This window comes from Mustela nivalis (assembly GCF_964662115.1).
Source record: "Mustela nivalis genome assembly, chromosome: 6".
Taxonomy (NCBI): Eukaryota; Metazoa; Chordata; class Mammalia; order Carnivora; family Mustelidae; genus Mustela; species Mustela nivalis.
In genome coordinates, this window is record NC_139025.1 from 83,033,520 (window position 1) to 83,056,674 (window position 23,155).

General features: G+C 38.9%; 1 protein-coding gene across 1 annotated transcript in view; it reads right to left on the minus strand.

Moving 5' to 3' along the window:
* PDIA3 (protein disulfide isomerase family A member 3) overlaps positions 1-23,155 on the minus strand; it is a 25,594-nt gene continuing 2,439 nt past the window's right edge. Inside the window, exons 2-13 of the mRNA XM_082735314.1 lie at positions 20,080-20,158; positions 17,795-17,912; positions 12,336-12,443; positions 10,650-10,779; positions 5,707-5,823; positions 5,271-5,396; positions 4,108-4,290; positions 3,218-3,326; positions 2,499-2,627; positions 1,874-1,953; positions 646-703; positions 1-441 (exon numbers count right to left, since the gene is read on the minus strand). Of these exons, the coding sequence (XP_082591440.1) occupies positions 328-441; positions 646-703; positions 1,874-1,953; positions 2,499-2,627; positions 3,218-3,326; positions 4,108-4,290; positions 5,271-5,396; positions 5,707-5,823; positions 10,650-10,779; positions 12,336-12,443; positions 17,795-17,912; positions 20,080-20,158 (1,351 nt within the window). The 3' untranslated portion in view covers positions 1-327. The remainder of the gene's footprint in view (positions 442-645; positions 704-1,873; positions 1,954-2,498; positions 2,628-3,217; positions 3,327-4,107; positions 4,291-5,270; positions 5,397-5,706; positions 5,824-10,649; positions 10,780-12,335; positions 12,444-17,794; positions 17,913-20,079; positions 20,159-23,155) is intronic.

The following is a 23,155-nucleotide window of genomic DNA, read 5'->3' on the forward strand; positions in this document are numbered from 1 at the left end:
TTTAAAGGGGGCTCATTTATTGTCACTGCTCCAAATGTACAAAAAAAATTAGAAAATAACCCCCCAACTCAATCCCCCACCCCCATAATATTCCCCCCCAACACAAATAATTTTTCCCAAAACCACAAACATCAACTGGTCCTGGTATTTCCATAAACAGTGCAGCTAAGAAACAGTTTAGAGAAAATTTAACGGGATTCAGATTATATCCATTCTGTCCTCTCTGCCCTGAGAGTAATAATCCCATATGGGTCCCAGTCCTCCCCAACAGTCTTCCCATCTCTGGTGGAAGAGTCCTTTTACAAAGTGGCATTTTTGGCTGCTGCTTTAGAGATCCTCCTGTGCCTTCTTCTTCTTCTTAGTTTTTTCTTCTTGAATTACAGGGGGATTTGTTGCCTCTCGTTGTAGATAGCTAATAAAATCACTTAATTCACGGCCACCCTGAAAACAGAAAGATCACTCTGAAAATTTAACCTTTTAAAGAACTTTGGATTTTTTCCCCAATAGGAAGACTTTTGACTTTATAAAAGCACATTAGCAACCACATATATTGACCATGAAATTGAATGTTTCCAGTTAAATAAAACTCAACTGGATATGTATGTGTATGTGTGTATTTGTGGGGAGATAAGACAACCCACTTACTTCATATTTCTTTGGATTTAGCTTCTTGTTGGCTGGAGAGAAGTAGATGGTAGGAAAACTGGGTTTAAAAAAAAAAAAAAAAAGTGTTAACTCATTCAGGTGCTGGAATAACTCCAACATATACTTCCCCAAAAACTGTTTCTAGGAATAACTTCTCATGATTTCTATTTCTGTTCTTTCTTTCTTTCTTTTTTTGGAAGATTTTATTTATCTGACACAGAGAGAAAGCAAAAGCAGGGGAAGCAGCAAGGATAGTCAGAGGGAGAAGCAGGCTCCCCATGAAGCAGGATGCAGGGCTGGATCCCTGAACCCTAGGATCATGACCTAAGCCGAAGGCAAATACTTAACTGACTGAGTCACCCAGGCCCCCCCCCCCTTTTTTGGAGAGAGCATGTGTGCAAGCAGGGATGGAAAAGGAGAGAAGAATATTAAGCAGCTTCCATGTCCAGAGCAGAGCTGACCCAGGGCTTGATCTCACAACCCTGAGATCATGACCTGAACTGAAATAAAGAGGTGGCCACTTAAGCAAATGAGCCACCCAGGAACCCCTCATGATTTCTCTCTCTCCTTTTTAAAGATTTATTTATTTGAGAGCAGAGAGAGCATGACAGCATGAGGGGAGGGGCAGGGGAGCAAATGCTGAGCACAGAGCCCTGTGCAGGACTCAATCTCACAACCCTGAGATCATGACCTGAGCTGAAATCAAGAGTTGGATGCTCAACCAACTAAGCGACCCTGGTGCCCCAATTTCAATTTCTGACCAGATACTATTCTCCATCAGTGGCTAGGTTATATCCTATCAAAACTCAGTAATAGGAGAGCTCACAAAATCTGTGGCAGTCATGTGGGCCCATGCAGTACAACTCCCAAGCCAGGAAGGCATCGGCAGTTCTGTGCTCAACTGCAATGAAGAATCCACTCCATAGGGGCGCCTGGGTGGCTCAGTGGGTTAAGCCGCTGCCTTCGGCTCGGGTCATGATCTCAGGGTCCTGGGATTGAGTCCCGCATCGGGCTCTCTGCTCGGCAGGGAGCCTGCTTCCCTCTCTCTCTCTCTCTGCCTGCCTCTCCATCTACTTGTGATTTCTGTCTGTCAAATAAATAAATAAAATCTTAAAAAAAAAAAAAAAAAAAGAATCCACTCCATAAACTATGCCCAATAAATAGTTTATAAGCTTATTTTTTCCCTGTCAATTGCCTAGACAATTTTATTAGCATTTAATCTACTTACCCTCTGACTTCATATGGAGAAGGCACATCATTGGCTGTGGCATCCATCTTGGCTATGATAATATTTGGGTCTTTTCTGAGCTGTTAATAAAAAGGTTAGATCTTTAAACTTTCATTTTTTGGTGACTGAGGGACCCTTAGCCAAATCAGAGCTTAAAATAACCTCATTTTTAAACACCCGAATAAGTTCTGCTCAGGTAGGAATAATGAGGCTTGTACACTATATCTAGCTTTCTACAGTGTCCTTTCTCTCTCTCGGTTTCTCCATATTAAGACTCTATTTACATCTACCTTCAATATTACCTGGCCTAAATAAGAAAGTACAAGGGCTAAGTCAAGAGAAACATAATGGATTCAAATAAATCACCAAAATTCAGAAGCCTGAATACCTTTAACTATAATCTAGTTTGAGTGTTTGGAGTGGAAGATCCGAACAAGTGTCTGAAGCACTGTACAGGCTAGAGACACTAGGGGGCAGTCAGGAGAAAGTAAATAGCAGACAGTTGAGAAGAAATCTAACAGTACTTAGGTAATGAGTTCATTAGGATAACTAATTTGGCCAAAGCTGAATATGTGTGTCAACTTCCTAACTCAAATTTTATCTTCAGAATATGGTTCAGACTTACCTTCTCTCCCAGTTCTTTATACTTAGGCTCCAGATTCTTACAGTGACCACACCAAGGAGCATAAAATTCAATCAGTACATCTTTATTTTCATCATTCACTATTTCATCAAAATTCTCTGCTACCACTACCTGGAATACACCAAAGATTCTCTAGTTGGTAAGGCAAGGTGAAGAATAAAATTCACATGCTATATTTGTTTCTGGACCCAAACCCTCTCAAACTTGATGTACTGTCACTGAATATATGTCATTGAAACCCAAATCATGTTTACAGATTACATTAAGGATGTTCTGGTCATTTTCTAACTCATTCCCGTGTTTGTCACCTGTCAAACTTTGTTCAGGAAGCCACAGGAAGTAAGCACTACCCACCCTTCCCTAATCTCAAAGCAACAATTCTGAAACTATTCCTTGAGGTTAGCTGGCTCTATCCCAAAGAGTAACTTAGTTCTAATATAAATACCTTCCAAAATTCTAAGATTTTATACTTTTGCTCCTTCTGAACATTGTGAACTCTGCCAATGCTTATTTTATGATACAGGGAGGGGAGGACAAACAAAATAAAAAACATGACGACCAACAAGGTCTCACTTAAACCCAGCATTTTTTGGAAGAGGAGAAATGAGGAGAGTCAATTCTATCTCAATAAAACTAAGCATACAGGGGGAAGTGAGGACAGGCTGCTGCTTAGAGCTTTGATGAGGCTATGAACACCTCACCTTTACTGGCCCATCATTGCTCTCTGGGATGGGCTCAGACTTCAGGTATCTCTTCAAGTTGCCATCAAAGTAATCCTGCAGGAATCTTTCAAGAGCCTTGCCATCACGCCTGCAATTAGAAAGACAAGGGTCGGCCTTCTTAATCTTCTACTGAGAGGATGAAAAGTAATTTCTTAGAATTGTTTCTACATATTCTAGCTTCAATTTCAAGGTTAGAAACTGGAAGCTAAAAACAGGAGCTTATCTCTCAATATGCAGATCTACTGACTGAACAAAAACCACCTCCTTATATTTCTAGTGTGTACTTTGTGGATTAGGAAGGTCAGAGAAGGAAACACTGGTCTTCTGGAAATTTACTTCTGCAAAAGAACCAGGTCTTTGTTGCTCTAGAGAATACCGTGCATTTATGATATTCTGTTTTACTGATTTGTTCACAAGGAAGATTTTCTCCGGTTTTGGTCTCCCAATGTCTCAGAAGGTGAAAAGTCATACTTTTCTAGAGTTTTTAAGACCTTTCCATTCCCTGAGTTTACTTTAGGCCAGGGTAGTATTCCAAGAAGAAAAGACATTCTACAGGGATGGGAGGGGGCTGCACTGGTCTGAAATTACATCAGTCTCAGACTGTCCAATGCTCTCTATCTACTATTTCTAACGGCAGGGTAGAAATGACCTAAGTATCCCAAGCTGCTGTCCTTTTGTTAGTTTTCAGAATTTACTGAGGATTGTTATCCTTAAATACCTATAATTAACTGAGAAAAATGACAATCGTAGGTCTTAGCTAGAAGACCTATCCTCACATTCTAATGTTCTTTATAAATCCTTAGTAGTATAAAAGGTTTTAAGTGTCTTTGCAGAATCAAATCCCAAACCCACATTAACTTGTAACTCACGAGAACTCCTCTTGCATGACAAACTTCTCTCCTTTTGCAGTTCTGATAGCAACAACAGGAATCTCTCCAGCAGTGCTTTCCAAGCCAAAATCAGAAAGTTCGTGGCTAAAGGTTTTGCGGCTAGCTACAGCAAAGCTGAGTTTGTTTCCAGCATCTAGAAATTTCTTTGCTACCATCATCACTCTGTGGGAAACAAGATATTTATACCAAGATTTATACCCCAGTGGTAAAGCACTTCTAAAATCAAGAAGCAAGATACTAGAAAGCAAAGACTAAATTTTACAGTCCATGCTGCCCTCTGGAATCAGTCTGAACTATATTCTTGGGCACCGACACAGAACTGTGGTCCACTCCAATGTCTTATAGAACGTCACTGCCAAACTGGTGGTACCAATCAAATAGTCCATTCCCACTGAAGCTTGCTAATTTATATAACTAAAATATTATAGGCATAATGACTGATCAGAAAAGAAAATTTAGAAGGATGCAATGCACTAAAAGTTTCAATGGGCAAATAGGCACAATATTTTAAATATTATTATTTAATATTAATAAACTAATATGTTATTAAGTTAAATAGTTTAATTAGCATTAAAATATTAGACATTATAGTAATTGATATTTGATATTATCAATTGATGAAAGTTAATAATATTTTAAATCACTTAATATTTGAATATTTAATATCTATAGTCTAGATCACATTTCCATCTTTTACTGGGAAGTTAGGAACCAGCTATGTCACAAAGCAAAGGAACACCTATCCTATGGAGATATGTCCAAGAGATTTTGCAAATAGTTTGTTACTTATCCTTACAGCTTCAATTTTGTTTCTTTTTAAAAAAGATTTTATTTATTTATTTGACAGATCAAAAGTAGGCAAACAGGCAGGCGTGGAACGGGGGGGAGTGGCAGAGGAGGCTCGAGGCTGAGCAGAGAGCCTGATACAGGGCTCAATCCCATGACCCTAAGATCATGACTTGAGCCAAAGGCAGAGGCTTTAACCCACTGAACCACCCAGGTGCCCCTTCAAATGATTTTTGGGAGTCAACTGTTCCCATTCCTATTGGCCCTCACATCATACACTGTAACAGGATAATTAGAAGAAACTGTTTACACACTGGGTAAACCTATTTACTAAGGAGAAAAATGATCCTTATTACCTGTTCCTCCAGTAGTTGGAGCCTTTAGCATTCTTTTCATAGTCCACATCATAGTAAGCCACAAGTAAGTCCTTGCCCTGTATCAAATCTTTATTGTCTTCTGTCATGTGAGGGCAGATCCCAAAACTGAAATAAATAATCCATTATCAAATCTGGTAGGTTTCACTATGTTATGGAACTATCACATAGTAACTGACAGCACTTAACAAAGTAAAGAAACTTTCAACATAAAGGATAAGTACTGAGCAATATACCTTCTAGGGAGTCCTAGAGTCCTAGGGTCCACACATTACTGCTTTAATATAAACTTCAACTATTATTGTTCAATCCTTTGAATAAGGCTATTTAATCCAAAACATAGGTCTGCTTAATAACTGAGGTAAGAAAACTATAATGAAGCCAAGAAATCCCAAACAAGATATAAAAAGGTACTCACATGTTTTCTTGGATAAATTTTTTAATCTTGCCACTAGTCATTTTCTGTTCTATATATGCCACAGTCTTGTCTTCAAACTTGTTGGTTAAATGTGAAGGACGAAACAAAGTGATACCCCTAAAAAAAAAAGTTACTAGTAGGTAAGCAGCAGCAGAATGATCTTCCATCTTTTATTTAAATCTCAGACTACTCTTGCTGCCACTTTTACTGTCATGATTTAAGCATACAAGGACTCTTTTCTGGGAACACAGACTTGGCAACACAACGTCATCAAAGCCAAGGTGCTATATCACCTTAATCTCAGGTGCAATAATTGGATATGAAGGTTTAATAAACCTTGCACTGGAAAGTTAGGAGACCTTGATTCTTTTTTTAAAGATTTATTTATTTATTTATTTGACAGAATGAGAGAGAGGGAGAGCATGAGAGGAGAGAGGGTCAGGGGGAGAAGCAGATACTCTGCTGAGCAGGGATCCTGATGCAGGACTAGATCCCGGGACTCCAGGATCATAACCTGAGCTGAAGGCAGTCGCTTAACCAACTGAGCCACCCAGGCACCCAGGAGACCTTGATTCTAATTGTAACACCATTAATTTTAAAGACCTTGTGCTAGGTATCAATTGAATCCTCTCGGGCCTTAGCTTTTTCTTCCGTACAAAAGGGGATTTAAGGAGGTTAGAGTAGATGATTACTTTCCAAACTTTTTTTTTTTTTTAAAGATTTTATTTATTTATTTGATAGACATCGCAAGTGGGCAGAGAGGCAGGCAGAGACAGAGGAGGAAGCAGGCTCGCCAGTGAGCAGAGAGCACGATGTGGGGCTTGATCCCAGGATCCTGGGGATCATGACCTGAGCCGAAGGCAGAGGCTTTAACCCACTGAGCCACCCAGGTGCCCCTACTTTCCAAACTTTTAAAAATAATAACAGAACCCAACTTACCCCCAAAACCCAGGATGTACAATAAAGTAGAGCTTACTCTTATTGGAAGGTACCTTGCCTGGCATGCCCCTTGAAAATCCAACTCTCCCACATAGTAGAAGAATTACTTCAGCAGAGAAAATATCTTAAAAGATTTCTTCCAGCTATAAAATTCCATAGGGAGGTATATAATTATAGATAATGTTTAGCTTGAGTTCATTAGAAATTCCTTTGTTCTACACTTCTCTTATCCCAACAAACCAACTTTACCTATTTTTCTCTTGCTGGTACTATTTTGCCCCTCTACCTCAGCCAAGCTCTCCTCACTCCACTGAATACTTAAAGCAAATTCCTTAATTTCTAGACTTGTTCAGCTAAAACTGAACCCCAATTTGGTTCTGACTCATGGGTTTATATCAAGTGCCAGTTTTCTCAGAAAATACCACTATTCTAACTACTAATATCTCACCTCTAGGTTTTCCTTCATTCATTCCTCCTCCCCACACTGAACACACAGCCACATACAATTTATTTATTTATTTAGAGGCAGAGCACCAGCAGGAGGGGCAGAGGGAGAAGACAGAGAATCTTAACCAGGTTCCACGGAACCAGACGGAGGGCTAGGGCTTGATCTCATGACCCTGAGGATCATGACCTGAGCTGAAATCAAGAGTCAGACAATCAATTGAGCTACCCAGGTACCCCCCACCCACACAATTTTATCACCCGGTTCTTCTCTAAGCTTCAGCCCTTTAAGTCCTTATATCACTCTCTCACTCATCCATTATTAACAACTAAATTTATGTCAATTAAAACACAGGCACTTTAGGGGTATCTGGGTGGCTTACATTTCTGACTCAATTTTGCCTCAGGTAATGATCTCAGGGTCGTGAAATCAAGCCCCACATCCAGCTCTGCACTCACCAGGGAGTCTGCTGAAAATTCTTTCTCTCCCTTTCCTCTCTCCCCCACCCCCTCCTAAAAAAATTGGAAAAAAAAAAAAAAAAAAAAAAAACCCCAAACCACAGGCACTTTAAAAGAACACAGGGAAACTACATAGCAAAGGGAACCTAATACAAACACAGTGGGCACGCAAAAATGTGACCAGGGCTAATACTGCAGGGGTTTTTTTTTTTAGTGTAGTTACCAACTTCAGAGCAGTTATTCTCAAAAAACAGAAATCCAGCAGTTTCAAATATAACCTTTAATGATGTTACACGTGATGACTTTAAGACACCCTTCATGTAAGGTCTTCTCAATAAGACTTCTAATCAGAAGCTGATAGGCCTCTTTATAAAGATGTTATTTATTTATTTGACAGAGAGAAATCACAAGTACACTGAGAGGCAGGCAGAGAGAGAGAGAAGGAAGCAGGCTCCCTGCTGAGCAGAGAGCCCAATGCGGGACTCGATCCCAGGACCCTGAGATCATGACCTGAGCCGAAGGCAGCGGCTTAACCCACTGAGCCACCCAGGCATGATAGGCCACTTTAAAGGCAGCCACAATGAACAACATATCTAAGGTAACAGACTGATAGGCAATGTGCTTAATGAGCCACAGGTGGCTCCACATCCATTTACAGACCTGGTGTGTCTTAAAAGACAGACCTACAGGGGCACCTGGGTGGCTCAGTGGGTTAAGCCGCTGCCTTCGGCTCAGGTCATGATCTCAGGGTCCTGGGATCGAGGCCCGCATCGGGCTCTCTGCTCAGCAGGGAGCCTGCTTCCCTCTCTCTCTCTCTCTGCCTGCCTCTCCATCTACTTGTGATCTCTCTCTGTCAAATAAATAAAATCTTAAAAAAAAAAGACAGACCTACAACTTTGCATCTGGGACTTTCTAGTTTCAAATCCTCGTTCTGCCACTTACCAGCTGTGAAGATAGGCAAATTACTTAACCTCTTTGAGTGCTTTCTCCTCTATAAAATAGTAACAGATCTGTGTCACTAGTTAAGAGAATCAAATGAGTCAATAGTAAATGGCACATATAAACCAGTAACACTAGCCCTTGGCACACTTTTCTTCTTTATATGCTTACCCTGAGTAATCTCATCTAGTCTCATGGTTTCAATAATTCTTTAAATGTTTATCTCTAGTTTAGAACTTTCCCTGAACTCTAACCTCATTTATCCAGTTGCCTATTGGGTCTTCACCATCGGGACATCTCACAAACTTTCACTCATTAGGCCAAAATGAACTCATCATCAATCCCTTCGAATTTGTTTCTTTTCATCTTTCTCCCAGCTTAATGATGACTGTTGTTAGCCCAGTCATCCAAGTTACAGAAACCTAGATTCATTCTAGAGCTTCCTCTTTTTACACATGGCTAGAGACCAAATTCTATTCTTTACATTTTTTTATACTCTCTCCTTCTTCATGTCCCTAATGCTGCCTTCATTTAGTTTCTCAGTGGTCACCCTTAGTTTGGACTCTTACTGCCTTGTCATTCCTCCCCTTTCAAACTATCATCACATGGGTACCAAGAACTTTTCTTCTGAAACACAAAAATCACATTATTCTCCCACTCAAACAATGACTCTCAAATGACTAAAAGAGAAAATCAAAATTCTTTTGTATGCACTTAAAAGCTTCTGTAATTTGGTCTCTGCTTACCTTTCCCTATCACCACATTTATAAACAACACTCAGTAGTACTACAGATCTCAACATTCCTAAGCCATTGCATATCTTCAGGCCTTCACTTCTGCTGCTCTACCTGGAATAATGTTTTCTTTTCTTTTCTTTTAAGATTTTATTTATTAGACAGAGAGACACACAGTGAGAGAAGGAACACAAGCAGGCGGATTAGGAGAGGGAGAAGCAGGCTTCCTGCTGAGCAAGGAGCCTGATGCAGAGCTCGATCCCAGGACTCTGGGTGACCTGAGCCAAAGGCAGACACTTAACAACTGAGCCACCCAGACCTCCCTTCTTCTTCTTCTTCTTCTTTTATTTTTTAAAGGATTTTATTTATTTGTCAGAGAGAGTGAGTGAGCTCAAGCAGGGAGAGTGGCAGGCAGAGGAGAAGCAGGCTCCCTGCTGAGCAAGGAGCCCAATACAAGACTCGATTCCAGGACCCCAGGATCATGACCTGAGCTCAAGACAGACATGTAACCAACTGAGTCACCGAGGCATTCCAGGAATAATGGTTTTGAGGATTGAACTCATGACCCTGATACCAAGATCTGAGCTGAGATGCCAGATGCTTAACCCACTGAGCCACCCAGGTGCCCTTATCTTGAATAATTCTTTTTTAATTTTTAATTTATTTTTAGGATTTTATTTATTGATTTGACAGAGATAGATCACAAGTAGGCAAAGAGGCAGGCAGAGAGAGAGAGGGGAAAGCAGGCTCCCCACTGAGCAGAGAGAGCCGGATGTGGGGCTCAATCCCAGGACCCTGGGATCATGACCTGAGCTGAAGGCAGAGGTTTTAACCCACTGAGCCACCCAGGCGCCCCTGGAATAATTTTTTTTTTTTTAAAGAGATTTACTTATTTATTTATTTGTCAGAAAGAGAGAAGGAGATCACAAATAGGCAGGCAGAGAGAGAGGGGGAAGCAGACTCCTGCTGAGGAGAGAACCCAATGTGGGACTCGATCCCAGGACCCCGAGATCATGACCTGAGCTGAAGGCAGAGGCTTAACCCACTGACCCACCCAGGCACCCCTGGAATAATTTTTACCTCAACTGCCATAACCTGCCTGGAAAAACTTATCTTTCAAGACATACCTCAAGAATCACCTCCTCTATGAAGTTTCTTCTGATACCACTCCCCACCCCAAAGGAAAAAAAAAATCACTCCCTGTTCTTCCAGCACACCCTGCATACATTTCTATTATAACAGCTATAATGCTCACTTAACACTTACATTTTTAAATATATTCACTGTCTCCCCCTACTAGATGTGATGTATCTCAAAGGCAGCAACAGTTCCTAGCACTTATAATAAATCTTTTGAAGAAATAGGCATAAAAATCACCAGTTCATACAATTAGTACTTGGTCCAGAAATTTACAAGGGAGTCACTTACTCTCCATCATCATCGTATTTGTTCACCAGAGATTCCACATTGGTGTGTGCAAATCGGTAGTTATCCCTCAAGTTGCTGGCTGCTTTTAGAAATTCGGAGTGAGCTTCACTGAATAAATCGTTGAAAAAACCTTTAAAAAAAAAGTCAAACACAAGGAAGAAACATAAAGTGCTGAAACATGATCAAACTTCAAAATTCTTCTATTTTTTTGTGCTTACTTCAGCAGCACATATACTAAATTTTTTTTTTTTTTAAGATTTTTAAAAATCTATTTGTCAGAGAAAGAACACAAACAGGGGGAGTGGCAGGCAGAGGGAAAAGCAGACTCCCCACCAAGCAAGGAGCCAGATGTAGGACTCAATCCCAGGATCCTGGGGTCATGACCAGAGCAGAAGGCATATGTTTAACCAACTGAGCCACCTGGGCATCCCATAAAATTCTTCTATTTTCAAAGCCTTCACTCTATTCACAGGTAAGCAAAGTGAGACCAGCAACAGGACTGGGTCTGCTTTGCTGTGACTACCTAGAATATCCGACAAAATACTTTGGATGAGAATTTTCCCTCTACCCTTAAAAAATAAAATTTGTCCCAGGGAGCCAAGGGAGAGGATTTGTTAGAGTTTACAGCTTTTCCAGTTTTTCACAATTAAAAAGATTTGGGCAAACTGCTTAACTTCTTAAGAGTTTCAGGGACTATTTTAGGTGACAGAAGGATCAAATAAGACAGTATGTTAAAATAAATCATCAATTACTTCACTGTATTTTTTGACTTGTCAGAACTTCGAGTCTAGAAAAGTGACTGAAACCTAAGTGTTTATTAAATGTCTGAAAATATATACAATACATATTGAAAATATACAGAATCAGTAAAATCCAGACGATGAGACATAGCTTTTAGTCAAATTTACATTACAAACCATCTTCTACTGCTAGAAAGTCAGTTTTATTATAATTATGAGATTAAGAGAAGCAAAAACACAGATTTTAAGTTTAAATTTAGTTTTTAAGTCAAATAGACATTTAAAAAAAAAAGATTTTATTTATTTGACAGAGATCACAAGTAGGCAGAGAAGCAGGCAGAAAGAGAGGAGGAAGTAGGCTCCCCACTGAGCAGAAAACCCGATGTGGTGCTCGATCCCAGGACCATGGGATCATGACCTGACAGAGGCCACCCAGGCGCCCCTATACATTACATTTAAAACAAAAGAAAGAACACTCAAGATGTTGAATGTATTTAAGTGCAAGTTATTTTAAGGATAAAATGAGATACCGTAACACCCAAGAAAGTAAAGTACACAAATCCTACCAATTCGATCTCAAGACCCAAATCCCCTACTACTGTGAAAACAGCAGACACAGAGGTTTATTTATTATTTACTAGTATCCTCCTATCCTAAAACCTTACTTTCAATCTTAAATCTCTGAGTTTGAGATGTGATAGAAAAAGCTGAAGATATTTCTATTTTGGGTCTTTAACTAGAATCACATCTTTATTTGTAAGAACACAAAGCCACTCCAATAAAACCAATTTTTTTCCCATTATAGTAATGATGACCTAAATCTGAGTTGTCTTTTCAACTGCCCCCAAGGTTTCCTAAACTGGTTTAACTTTATTATTTACTCAGATACAGAAGGTTTCTGAAACCAAATTTATGACTGTTGTATAATCAAATATTTGCTACTTACCCACCACAGAAGCATCTTTCTCACTAATGAACTTCTCAAATTCTTCTTCAGTCCTGAGAGGAACTGAAGCTGGTCCCGCCTGCTTCTTCAGGTGGCTGACAATTCCATCTTAAAAGATAAGATGAAAGATCATAGCAACAAAAATTTCTAAATTTTGAGAAGGCAATCATTCACATAATTCAAAACGCAAAGATTTGAAAGGGAGGCATCTGGCTAGCTCAGTCAGTGGAGCATGTGACTCTTGATCTCACGGTTCTAAGTTGGAGCCCCATGTTGGGTGTGGAGAGTTTTTAAAAATATAATCTTTAAAACAGACACACTATGCATAAACAAGCAATTACATTTTTATTTTCTTTCTCTTCTCTCCAAATGGCAGCATACACCTATGCTATTCTGTATTTTTTGTCATTTAATATAGTTTGGAGATAATTTACGCCAGTGCACATGAAGAGCTACACCCCAGCATTTTTTACACCTGCATAGTGTTTCACTGTATGGATGTACCATAATTTATTCAACCAGACACATATGATGGACATTTGTTTCTAATTTCTTGCTGTTATAGTTCTGCAATAAACAACCTTGTACTAATGTCATTTTGCACATGATTGAGCAAATCTGTAGGGTAAATTCCTAGAAGTAGATTCACTGGCTTGAAGAATACATGCATTTATAATCGTCAAACTACCTCTCCAAAGAGAATACTTATTTATACCCCTACCAGAGATCTATTAAAGTGTTTATAACAGTACAAATTAATAATTCCTCTTTTCATGTTATTCTCTCTGCCTAGAACACTCTTTCCCCAGATATCCTCCTGGCTCCCTTCCTCACCTCCTTTAGTTTTTTCAGTTTTGTTTTGTTTTTAAATTTTAAACATTTCTATTATTTGAGAGAGAAGAGAGAGAATGCACATAAGTGGGAGGAGGGGCAGAGAGAGAGGGAGAAGTAGACTCCTGGCTGAGCAGGAGTCTCCTTAAGTCTTTACTCAAATGCCATCTTCTCAACGAAAGTTCTCCCTACCATCGTACTGTAAACTAAAACTTACTCACCTCCAATGCTCCTGAATTCCCTTCCCCGGCTTTACTTTTCTCTATAGCACTTTCATTCTCTGTCCTCATTATTTTCATCTATCTATTCCCACGACAAAAGGCTTAAGGATTTTTGTCTCTTTTGCTCAGTGATAGATACCTAGCTCTAGAATAATACTTATTAGTACGTTAAGTCTGAGAAACATCCACTTTACCAATAAATTAAGTAAACAAATCCTGTATTCTCAAGTAGCACAGAGTCACTTGTAGCCTTACACTTTAAAGGCAGAAATTGCACAGAGTTGGCTAGCTAGTACAACGGTTTAACTATATATAGGTCAAATTATGCCATGTATAGGATCCACCTACATCACATTTTCCTACTGAGGTGAAATGGGCTAGATAAGTAAAACAATTTAGAAAACACAAAAAATCATCTTACCCCTTAAGCCTAGTTGACAGACCATTAAGCTACTTCTGGGGTCCACTAAAACTATTTATAGGCTCAAAATGCCCACACGCCAGACAAAGGCAATGCTCCTACTCCATAATATTCTACCTCTTGCACCCCCTTTCTCATCTAAGTATTCTACTGATTTGTTACTGGCTGAAACAGAGTACTATTTAACTCTTGCAACATGATTAGCCTATTCTGCATTTTTTCTCATGTTTCTTCCTTCTCTCTCCAGTCATGGACTTTTTTCCCTTTCAAATGTTTTCCTCAATTCCTCACATCGGAGGGGATGCATTAACAGGTTAATTGAAATTGAATATGATTTGTTTAGTCTCTAAGGGGATTATTATTACTATGTCATGATACAAATTACAGAGAACTTTAACTTGTGGCTATGATGAGAAAGTGTTACTTTTCTCCCTAAACATTTAAAATCCTGTGGAAGGTTTAAAGGGAGTACAGAGCAACCAATTTGAGCAGGAGGGCAAACAGCATAGTTCGCAGAGAATTACGTGAACAAAATTATGCATTCTAAGTAGCCAAACATTTGGCCTCCTTGTCAGATACTAAGAAATTCTTAAATTTAAGAAACCTATGTTACAGGCCAAGTGACATTATCTGACCAGTAGCAGTCTCACTGGGTTCACCTATAATTTAGTTAAGACATGCTCAAGTTCAGAAAAACATTTGAGTAATTCTAACTGCTAATTCCATCCTAAATCGAACAAATAAAATCTGAATAACATGGGGCTCTTCATTAATACTTTCTCGGTTAGGAAAAAAAATTTTTTTTTTCTTTCTGTGCTTATACATATCAAATTTTAAGTGTTGGCTAAATGACCTCAATGGAGTCAAAGTATTTTTTCATGCATTCCACAAAGAGTTACTGAGTATCTACTACATGTGAAGAGTCTGGGTGCTGGAGACCATGTACTAAATAAAGTAAACAAGGTCTCTGCTTTCTTAGAGCTTACATTTTAAGTAAATCTCCAAACAATTAAAAAAAAAAATCCCCAAATAAATAATTTAAAAATCAACTAATAAGCAGCTCTATGTAGAGAATTAAGAAAATGATGTGGTAAGAAAAAGCTGGGTGGCTACTTTAGGTCTGGTGGCATGTGAAAGCCTCTGGGAGGTAAAATTCAAGCCATGATCCAAATGACAAAAAGGAACAAGCCAAGCAAACAAAGGGGAAAAACATTTCAGGCTGGGAATACAACAAGGACAAAGGTCCAAAGGTGAAAAAATCCTAAGCCCATACAAGAGTTAGGTAGTAGCCATGTTATGCAGAGCTTGTATGTAACAATCACATAGACTAAAAAAAATTCCATCTCCCAAAAATACCCAACTGAACTTTTCTCTTAGCTTTCCATCATGAAAAGGTAAATAAAATGTACGCCATTACTTGAAAGACTCAAAGGAAAACTGTCTAAAATATTTTTTCTCATCAATTATAGGTCCTAGAGGATCCAGCCTGGGTGGCTCAGTCAGTTAAGCATCTGCCTTTGGCTCAGGGCATGATCCTGGGGACCTGGGATGGAGCCTCCCATCGGGCTCCCTGCTTATCATGGGAGTCCTCTTCCCTCTCTGCCTCTCCGCCCAACCCTTGCTCACAGTCTCTAGCAAATGCCTAAGTAAAATCTTAAAACAAACAAACAAATGAACATCTGCCTTCAGCTCAGCTCATGACTCCAGCATCCTGAGCTCCAGCCCCACATTAGACTTCCTGCTCAATGGGGAGCCTGCTTCTCCCTCTGCTGCTCCCCTGATTATGCTATCTTCCTCCACTCCACATAAATTTAAAAAATCTGAAAATAAATAAATAAATAAATAAATAGCTTCAGCTATCTCCCTCCACTCCACATAAATTAAAAAAAAATCTAAAAATAAATAAATAGATAGATAGATAAATAAATAAATAAAAAGCTTCATCTAGCACCCATGCTAGTTATACTGCCACCACATGGTCTTTCTGTCCCTTGTACTCATCAGCTCAGTTATAACTTAAGGCCTTTTTGTACACCTTAGAGCTTTTCCCTCTGTGTGGAAGGCTCTAGCCCAGATCTTCTCAAGGCTAGCTCATTCCCATTATTCAGGTCTCAGCTCAAAGGTTACAGACAGCCCTGATAACACTGATGATGTGGTACTCCCAAGCCCAGTCACTAGCACAACATACGGTTTTATTTCTCTTCTTTAATGCTCTTATCAACTAACTAAATATATCTTGCATATTCAAATTAAATACTTTTTCTTATTTAAAAGATTTTATTTATTTATTTGACAGACAGAGAGAGATCACAGTAGGCAGAGAGGCAGGCAGAGAGAGAGAGGAGGAAGCAGGCTCCCCGCTGAGCAGAGAGGCCGATGTGGGGCTCGATCCCACATGACCCGAGCCGAAGGCAGAGGCTTAACCCACTGAGCCACCCAGGTGCCCCCAAATTAAATACTTTTATACTGTGATAACATATACATAAAATTTATTATCCTATTTTTAAGTATACAGTACTGTGGCTTTAAGTACATTCACACCGTTGCACAGCCATTCTCTAGGACTGTTTTCATCTCACAAAACTGAAACTCTACACATTAAAAAACTGTCCATTTTCTCTACCCCGTAGGCCCTGGGAATCACCATTGTACTTTCTGTCTCTGCATTTTATTACACTAGGAACCTCATATCAGTGTCATGTTATTTTTTTGTGACTGGTTTAGCATAATGTCTTCAAGGTTCATCCATGTTATACCACATGTCGGAACCTCCTTTTTGAGAGTGAATATTCCACTGTATCTGTATATATATGTTTATATATAATTAATAATATGTGCATTTTATATGGCCAGTCATCCACTGACAGACACTTGGGTTGCTTCTACCTTTTAGCTATTGTAAATAATGCAGCTGTAATAAACACGGGCATACAAATTTATCTTCGAGACCCTGCTCTTAATTCTTTGGGGTATATACCCAGAAGGAGGATTGCTAGATCATCCAGCAATTTTTTTTTGTTTGTTTGTTTGTTTGTTTTCACTTTCAGGAACTTCCATACTGTTTTCCACAGCAGCAATACCATTTTACATTTACACCAATAGTGCAAATGGTTCTAATTTCTCTGCATCCTTCTAGACACTTGTTATTTTCTTTCTTTTTTTTTTTTTTTTTTTGAAAGATTTTATTTATTTATTTGACAGAGAGAAATCACAAGTAGATGGAGAGGCAGGCAGAGAGAGAGGGAAGCAGGCTTCCTGCCGAGCAGAGAGCCCGATGCGGGACTCGATCCCAGGACCCTGAGATCATGACCCGAGCCGAAGGCAGCGGCTCAACCCACTGAGCCACCCAGGCACCCGACACTTGTTATTTTCTGTTGTGTATGTGTTTTGGGATATAAAGTAGTTACCTATATATACTTTTAAACTTGGTTGTTGTCTTCTCTTCATTTCCCAGAATGTAAGCACATGAAGAGTAGGAACCTTGTCCGTTTTATCAAGAAATACAGAGCACCTAGTATATCTAGAATATCTGTCACAGAGTAAGTACTCAGTAAATACGTCAAATGAAAAAATGCCAGTAGACTTTATAACTCAAGTTCAAATATTTTCTACATTATTTATATACTCTGTTTTAAAGAAGTCTTTTGTTAGGTACCAAATTGACCTCTTAGATGAGGATTTTTAAGATTTTATTTATCTGACAGAGTGAGACAAAGAGAGCACAAGCAGGGGGAGAGGCAGGCAGAGGGAGAGGGAGAAGCAGATGTTCCAATGAGCAGAGAGCCTAATGTGGAGCTGGATCCCAGGACTCTGGGATCATGACCTGAGCCAAAGGCAGATGCCCAACTGACTGGGCTACCTAGGCACCCGTTAGATGAGAAATTTTTATAATTACAAGTATGTTGTATAGAAAAATGTCATGTTCCCATTACAAAAACAGAGTACTTAACAAATTCAGTTTCCAAAATGTAATCCAGGATCCTTACCGGCAGTCCTGGGCCCATCATAAGCACCAGCTTCTTCACCATCTCTAAATATCTTCAGGGTTGGATATCCACTGACTCCATACTTATTACAGGTGTTTGTGTTGGCAGTACAGTCAACCTAAAGATTAAAATACACGAACCATCTGTTATCCAGATGCTTGTTGCAGGTTCCTCCTATATTCCCAAAATATTAAGACTGCTCAAATCATAACAGGATCAAGCAATTCTTTGCACACATACCATAGAACATATATTTTAAAGGTTGACTGGTGTTAGGCTAGTTATATCACAATCACCATTGCTGGACCTCCTACGAAATGCATAAATGACTATTTAAATTCTTCCCTCAAAGTCTCTATTATTTAAAACAGTAGTTTCCACCTTCTTTCTGCCTTAGAATATGTGAAGAATAAATCACTTAAATAACTAACAGTACCTTTTTCCCTCTGATAATGATTACTATAAAGGGGATGGATGGAGATACATATCCTTTAGGTGGGATTGAGTGTAATTTGATTTGGCAAATCATCTAGAGTTATTAGCAAAGTACCAGCACTTAAATACGCTCCCTGAGACAGTCTGTCAGTAAGAAGAAAAACAATATGGAAAACAATTCCTATCTATTTATCCACTTACTCTAAAGTCGGCAGTGCTACTACACGTACCCTGCATATGTTATTTCATTTCCTCTTCACTGATTTGGAGGTATGGTCCCAATGCTTTAACATCAGTTGAGGTGTAGAGAAGTAATGTGTCCATAGTAACACAGGCTATAGCCACACAAGGCAGGAATTAAATCAGGACTGAACTTTTTTCCCCCCAAGGTAATCCGCCATAGAAACATCAGGATTAAAAGCAGTTTCCAAAAACAGTCCTATAAATGTATGAACTATTTATCTGAGGCTGACCAAGATGTGAGCTTTTTTTTTTTTTAAAGATTTATCTATTTGAGAGAGACAGAAAGGAAGGGCACAAGCACATGGGCAAGGGGAGGGGCAGCGCAAGAGGGAGAGTATCTCAAGCAGGCTCCACACTCAGCACAGAGCCCGAAGTGGGGCACAATCTCATGACCCTAAGCCAAAATCAAGAGCCTGACACCTAACCAAATGAGCCACCCAGGTGCTCCAAGATGTGAGCTTTTATACTGTAGTAACTATGGATTTATTATAGAATAATGGCAGAATTCTAGAAGCATTACTACTATTGTAAAAGCAAGTACCAAGTTTATTATAGTTGACAGTTACCTACTTAAAACAACCTATCATTTTCCTATTCCTATCACTATGAATATCGTTAAGGTAGTTTAGGGAACTCACTTCTTCAATAATTTTCCTCTGACCTTAATGACTATACTTTCCATATTTGCCCTTAATTCTTTTTTACCATATATTTTACCTCTTTCTTATTCCAGTAATTCCCTTAGCTTCACTACTTTTAATCTTTAGAAACCATAATTAAGTCAATTGTATATTTGCTCAGAAACTAGTATTCTCTTCATGTTCCATAAGAGTAGAGAAAAATGAATGTAAACTTCACAAACTACTATTTATACCCCCTCCTTTTAAATTTAGTTAGTTAACATACAGTACAATATTGGTTACTGGAGGTGTGCCTAGGTGGCTCGGTTAAGGTGTCCAACTCCTGATCTTTGCTCAAGTCATGATCCTCAGGGTTGGGAGATCCAGCTTGGTATCCAGGCTTGCGTCAGGCTCCCAGCTTAGTGCTTAGTGAAGTCTGCTTGAGATTCTCTCCTTCTCCCTCTGCCCCTCCCCCAACTCAGGCACATGCTCTCTAAAATAAAATCTTTTTAAAAAATCGGTTTCGGGGGCACCTGGGTGGCTCAGTGGGTTAAGCCTCTGCCTTCAGCTCAGGTCATGATCTCAGGATCCTGGAATCGAGTCCCACATCAGGCTCTCTGCTCGGCAGGGAGCCTGTTTCCTCCTCTCTCTCTCTCTGCCTGCCACTCTGTCTACTTGTGATCTCTGACAAATAAATATATAAAATCTTAAAAAAAAAAATTGGTTTCGGAAGAAGTCAAGGATTCATCACTTACATACAACACCCAGTGCTCCTCACAAGTGCCCTCCTTAATGCCCATCCCCCATCTGGCCCATCCCACACCCACCTCCCTCCATCGATCCTCAGTTTGTTCTCTACCCTCAAAAGTCGCTTATGACTTGTTTCCCTCTCTCCTTTCTTTCCTTTTCCCCCTTTGCATGTGTTCATCTGTGAGATCATACGGAAAATACCCCATTTTCTTTAATGAAGAATCTGCCTAGACTCACCTTTGCTAATGGGACTATTCCTTTTAATCTGGTTGCTGCTGCTTCATACTCAGGGGCAAGCCTCTTGCAGTGTCCACACCTATATAAATACATTAAGAAAAAAAAAAGGGCCAAATTCTCATTTTAATCCTTCAAGATTGTTAACTGTGTTTCTCTAGGATGAACCACAAACTATAATGTTACTTTTGAACTAGTTAACTGCTTCCAAAAGCAAAAACATCACCTGAACAACAGCCATTACTGATAAAATAACCAGAGCTCTCATGGGCAAAAGTACTATCCCTAACCTGAAGTTGACTTTACAGGACTAGCTTAGCTCGGAGCAGGCAAATTGCTCAATTAAATACTTGCTCAATTAAAAGTATAAATGAGCCTTGAATGCTATAGTCAGAATTAAACCCCACATTAAAGAGAGAAAGGGGTCAAGCCTTCTGGACCAATTAATGAGGATAAAATGAGGGCAAGATAGCAGCAATCCCATTTCTGGCAGTATTTCCCAAAAGAAAGCACATTTTTTTCCTTAGGAAACCAGCACTATGATTCTTAAAAATACAGTGACTGAAACCTTATAAGGTTCCAAGTATGATATTAACTCTTTAAAAATCACTATCAGGTACTTTTTCTCCACTCCTCGATTAGGAAATCTCTTTGTCTAAAAACCTGGTTTGAGACGGCAGCAGAATGAGGCCCAAAAGGCACTCATCTGCTATAGATAATTTAGCAGCTATTGGAGTCTTTTTTTCTTCCCAACTGAGTTTCAACACAGCATTAGAATGATGTATTTAAGACAGCAAGCCTTACTTTTACAGCTACACAGTTCTTCTGGTTGTAAGAACTGATGGGGATAAAACATTGTCAGAGTATTTTCCCAGAGGGTCATCAGAAAGAAACACCTGCTCCTGGCCTGGGAAGTACTAAGAATCCCATAGGCACACTGTATATGCAATGGGGGGATGGGGAGACACTCCTCCTTATCAAAGTATAATTAACACCAGCTATGTCATCTCTTTAAAACCCATGGGGTTGCAGAGGGACTACTTTGAGAAGGTAAAGTAGTTCTGTGACCTTCCCAGATAGCAAAAACAGAAAGAAACATAGAACAAACTTAATTTCATAAATTTCATAGCCAGTAGTCTCAAAATTTATTTTATTAAGTGATGGACAAATAACTTGGAAACATTTTGCCCCTAAAACTTGTTTAAAACAAAGGACTATATAAGAGCTTATATTCTTCAGGGTCTTTAGGAGTTCTATTCAAAAATAATCATTAGAAAGCTTAACTGAAGGAATGGGGAAGGAATGTAATAGGCTTCAACTGTACTGGCTTTAATTTTTAGACCAAGTGGTGAATAAATGGTATTCCCTATACTGTATTTCATGGATGCACATTTTACCATATCTAAAATTGGCATGTGCCCTGCAATCATGTCATAGTTTCAATGGTCGGACTTCCTTCTTTGTGAGACATGAAATAAGGATTCCCCTCACAATCACAATCCGTGGCATCTTACATGTATGTGGAATATGGTATTATTCATTACATCCTCTGTATTCCTTTATATTGCAAAATAAAGTAAAAACTCGTGTACTTGTAATCCAACGAAACACAGATCCTAAATGATTTAATAAAATAACCAATTTATCTGAGAATTTCAGGCTGTGGAGAACATAAGGGCTCAAAGATTAAAAATAAAAAGGTTAAAAAATGTTAAAATTGGATCTGGGCCTTTAAAAATTTAAGGCTTCAGCCTGGACCCATCCTGGCGTATTTTAGATAAAGGGGAATAGTCGCGTAAAGGTAAAATTACTAGTGAAAATGATACTCGGAGAACTGTGGAAGGCTCTGTTTGTTGTTATTAAAAAAGATAATGTGTTATGTGTATTAAGACTACATCAGTCAGCAATATATATAACTGGAAGGGGGAAAATAGAGATAAAAATAACAGCCACCTAGAAGATAATATATTTCACATGGCAGATCATGAAAGCTTGGACCAGAGTGACAGCAATGAGAATAAAAAAGAAAAAGAGAGATTTCTGTTGAATATATAATTTTCAAGAAGCCTGAGGCAACAGATTTAAGAACAGTTTCACCTCAACCACCTCAAAACATTTAAAGAGAATAAAATAGTATAAAATAATTAGACTGGACCAGTGGGTGTCAACCCAGATGCATATAAAAAATACCCACGGAGAGAACCAGTGGTGTAAGGGGACATATGTGTGCAAGTATCAAGGCTGGATCTAAAAACCACTGTCCTAAGCATTTGCTGCATCCATAAGGTCATCAAATGCCCAAAGGAATAAGCTGTTTAACGAGTTCCTGAGAGACCAGAGGAGAGAGCCTTCTTCAAATTCACCAGGAATGGAACTCAGGTGGAGTATGAAGATTTACCACTACTTCTTTTACCCAGTCCTAGATAGTATTAAAATAAACAATTCCATCACCTTCAGGGATGGCACCTAGCAGTAATACTGAATCCCAACAACCATTATTTCATGTGACAAATGTCTCTGACAGGAAAACTGATACAGTCCTTTCTTTATAGAAACACCAGTCTAGAAGGAGTGACAGACAATATTAGGCCCCAACTGAGAGGTGGAAGCAATCAGTTAGTTGTCCAAGGAGCTAAATCTTGTTGAAAAGATCAATTTGGGGTGGAAGGATACATAGAAATTCCAAGAAAGGGAGTCATCATGTATAAAAAGAAGTATTTCATTTTATACTATCCACAGTGTTTTTCAATATGTACTCCAGAAACATTGTATATCATTGTATATCAAATATCATTTAATACTACTGTCCTAGAGGGTAGATCACAAATCTACAATATAGGTAGATGTTGAGGACTTAAAACTTAATGTTGATCAATAAATTTTCAGATACTATCGCATTTAAGTAGTACTATTTATTTCCCCAGAGAAATTAATATACTCCCATTCTTACAAATTACACAGATGATTAACTCCATAATGGAAATATAAGTTTACAAAGTCAAATGCAAAAAAATCTTTCACTTTCACTGTAAACCAAAAGTGCAAAAAATACCCAAAAATAAATGAGATAAAAAACTTG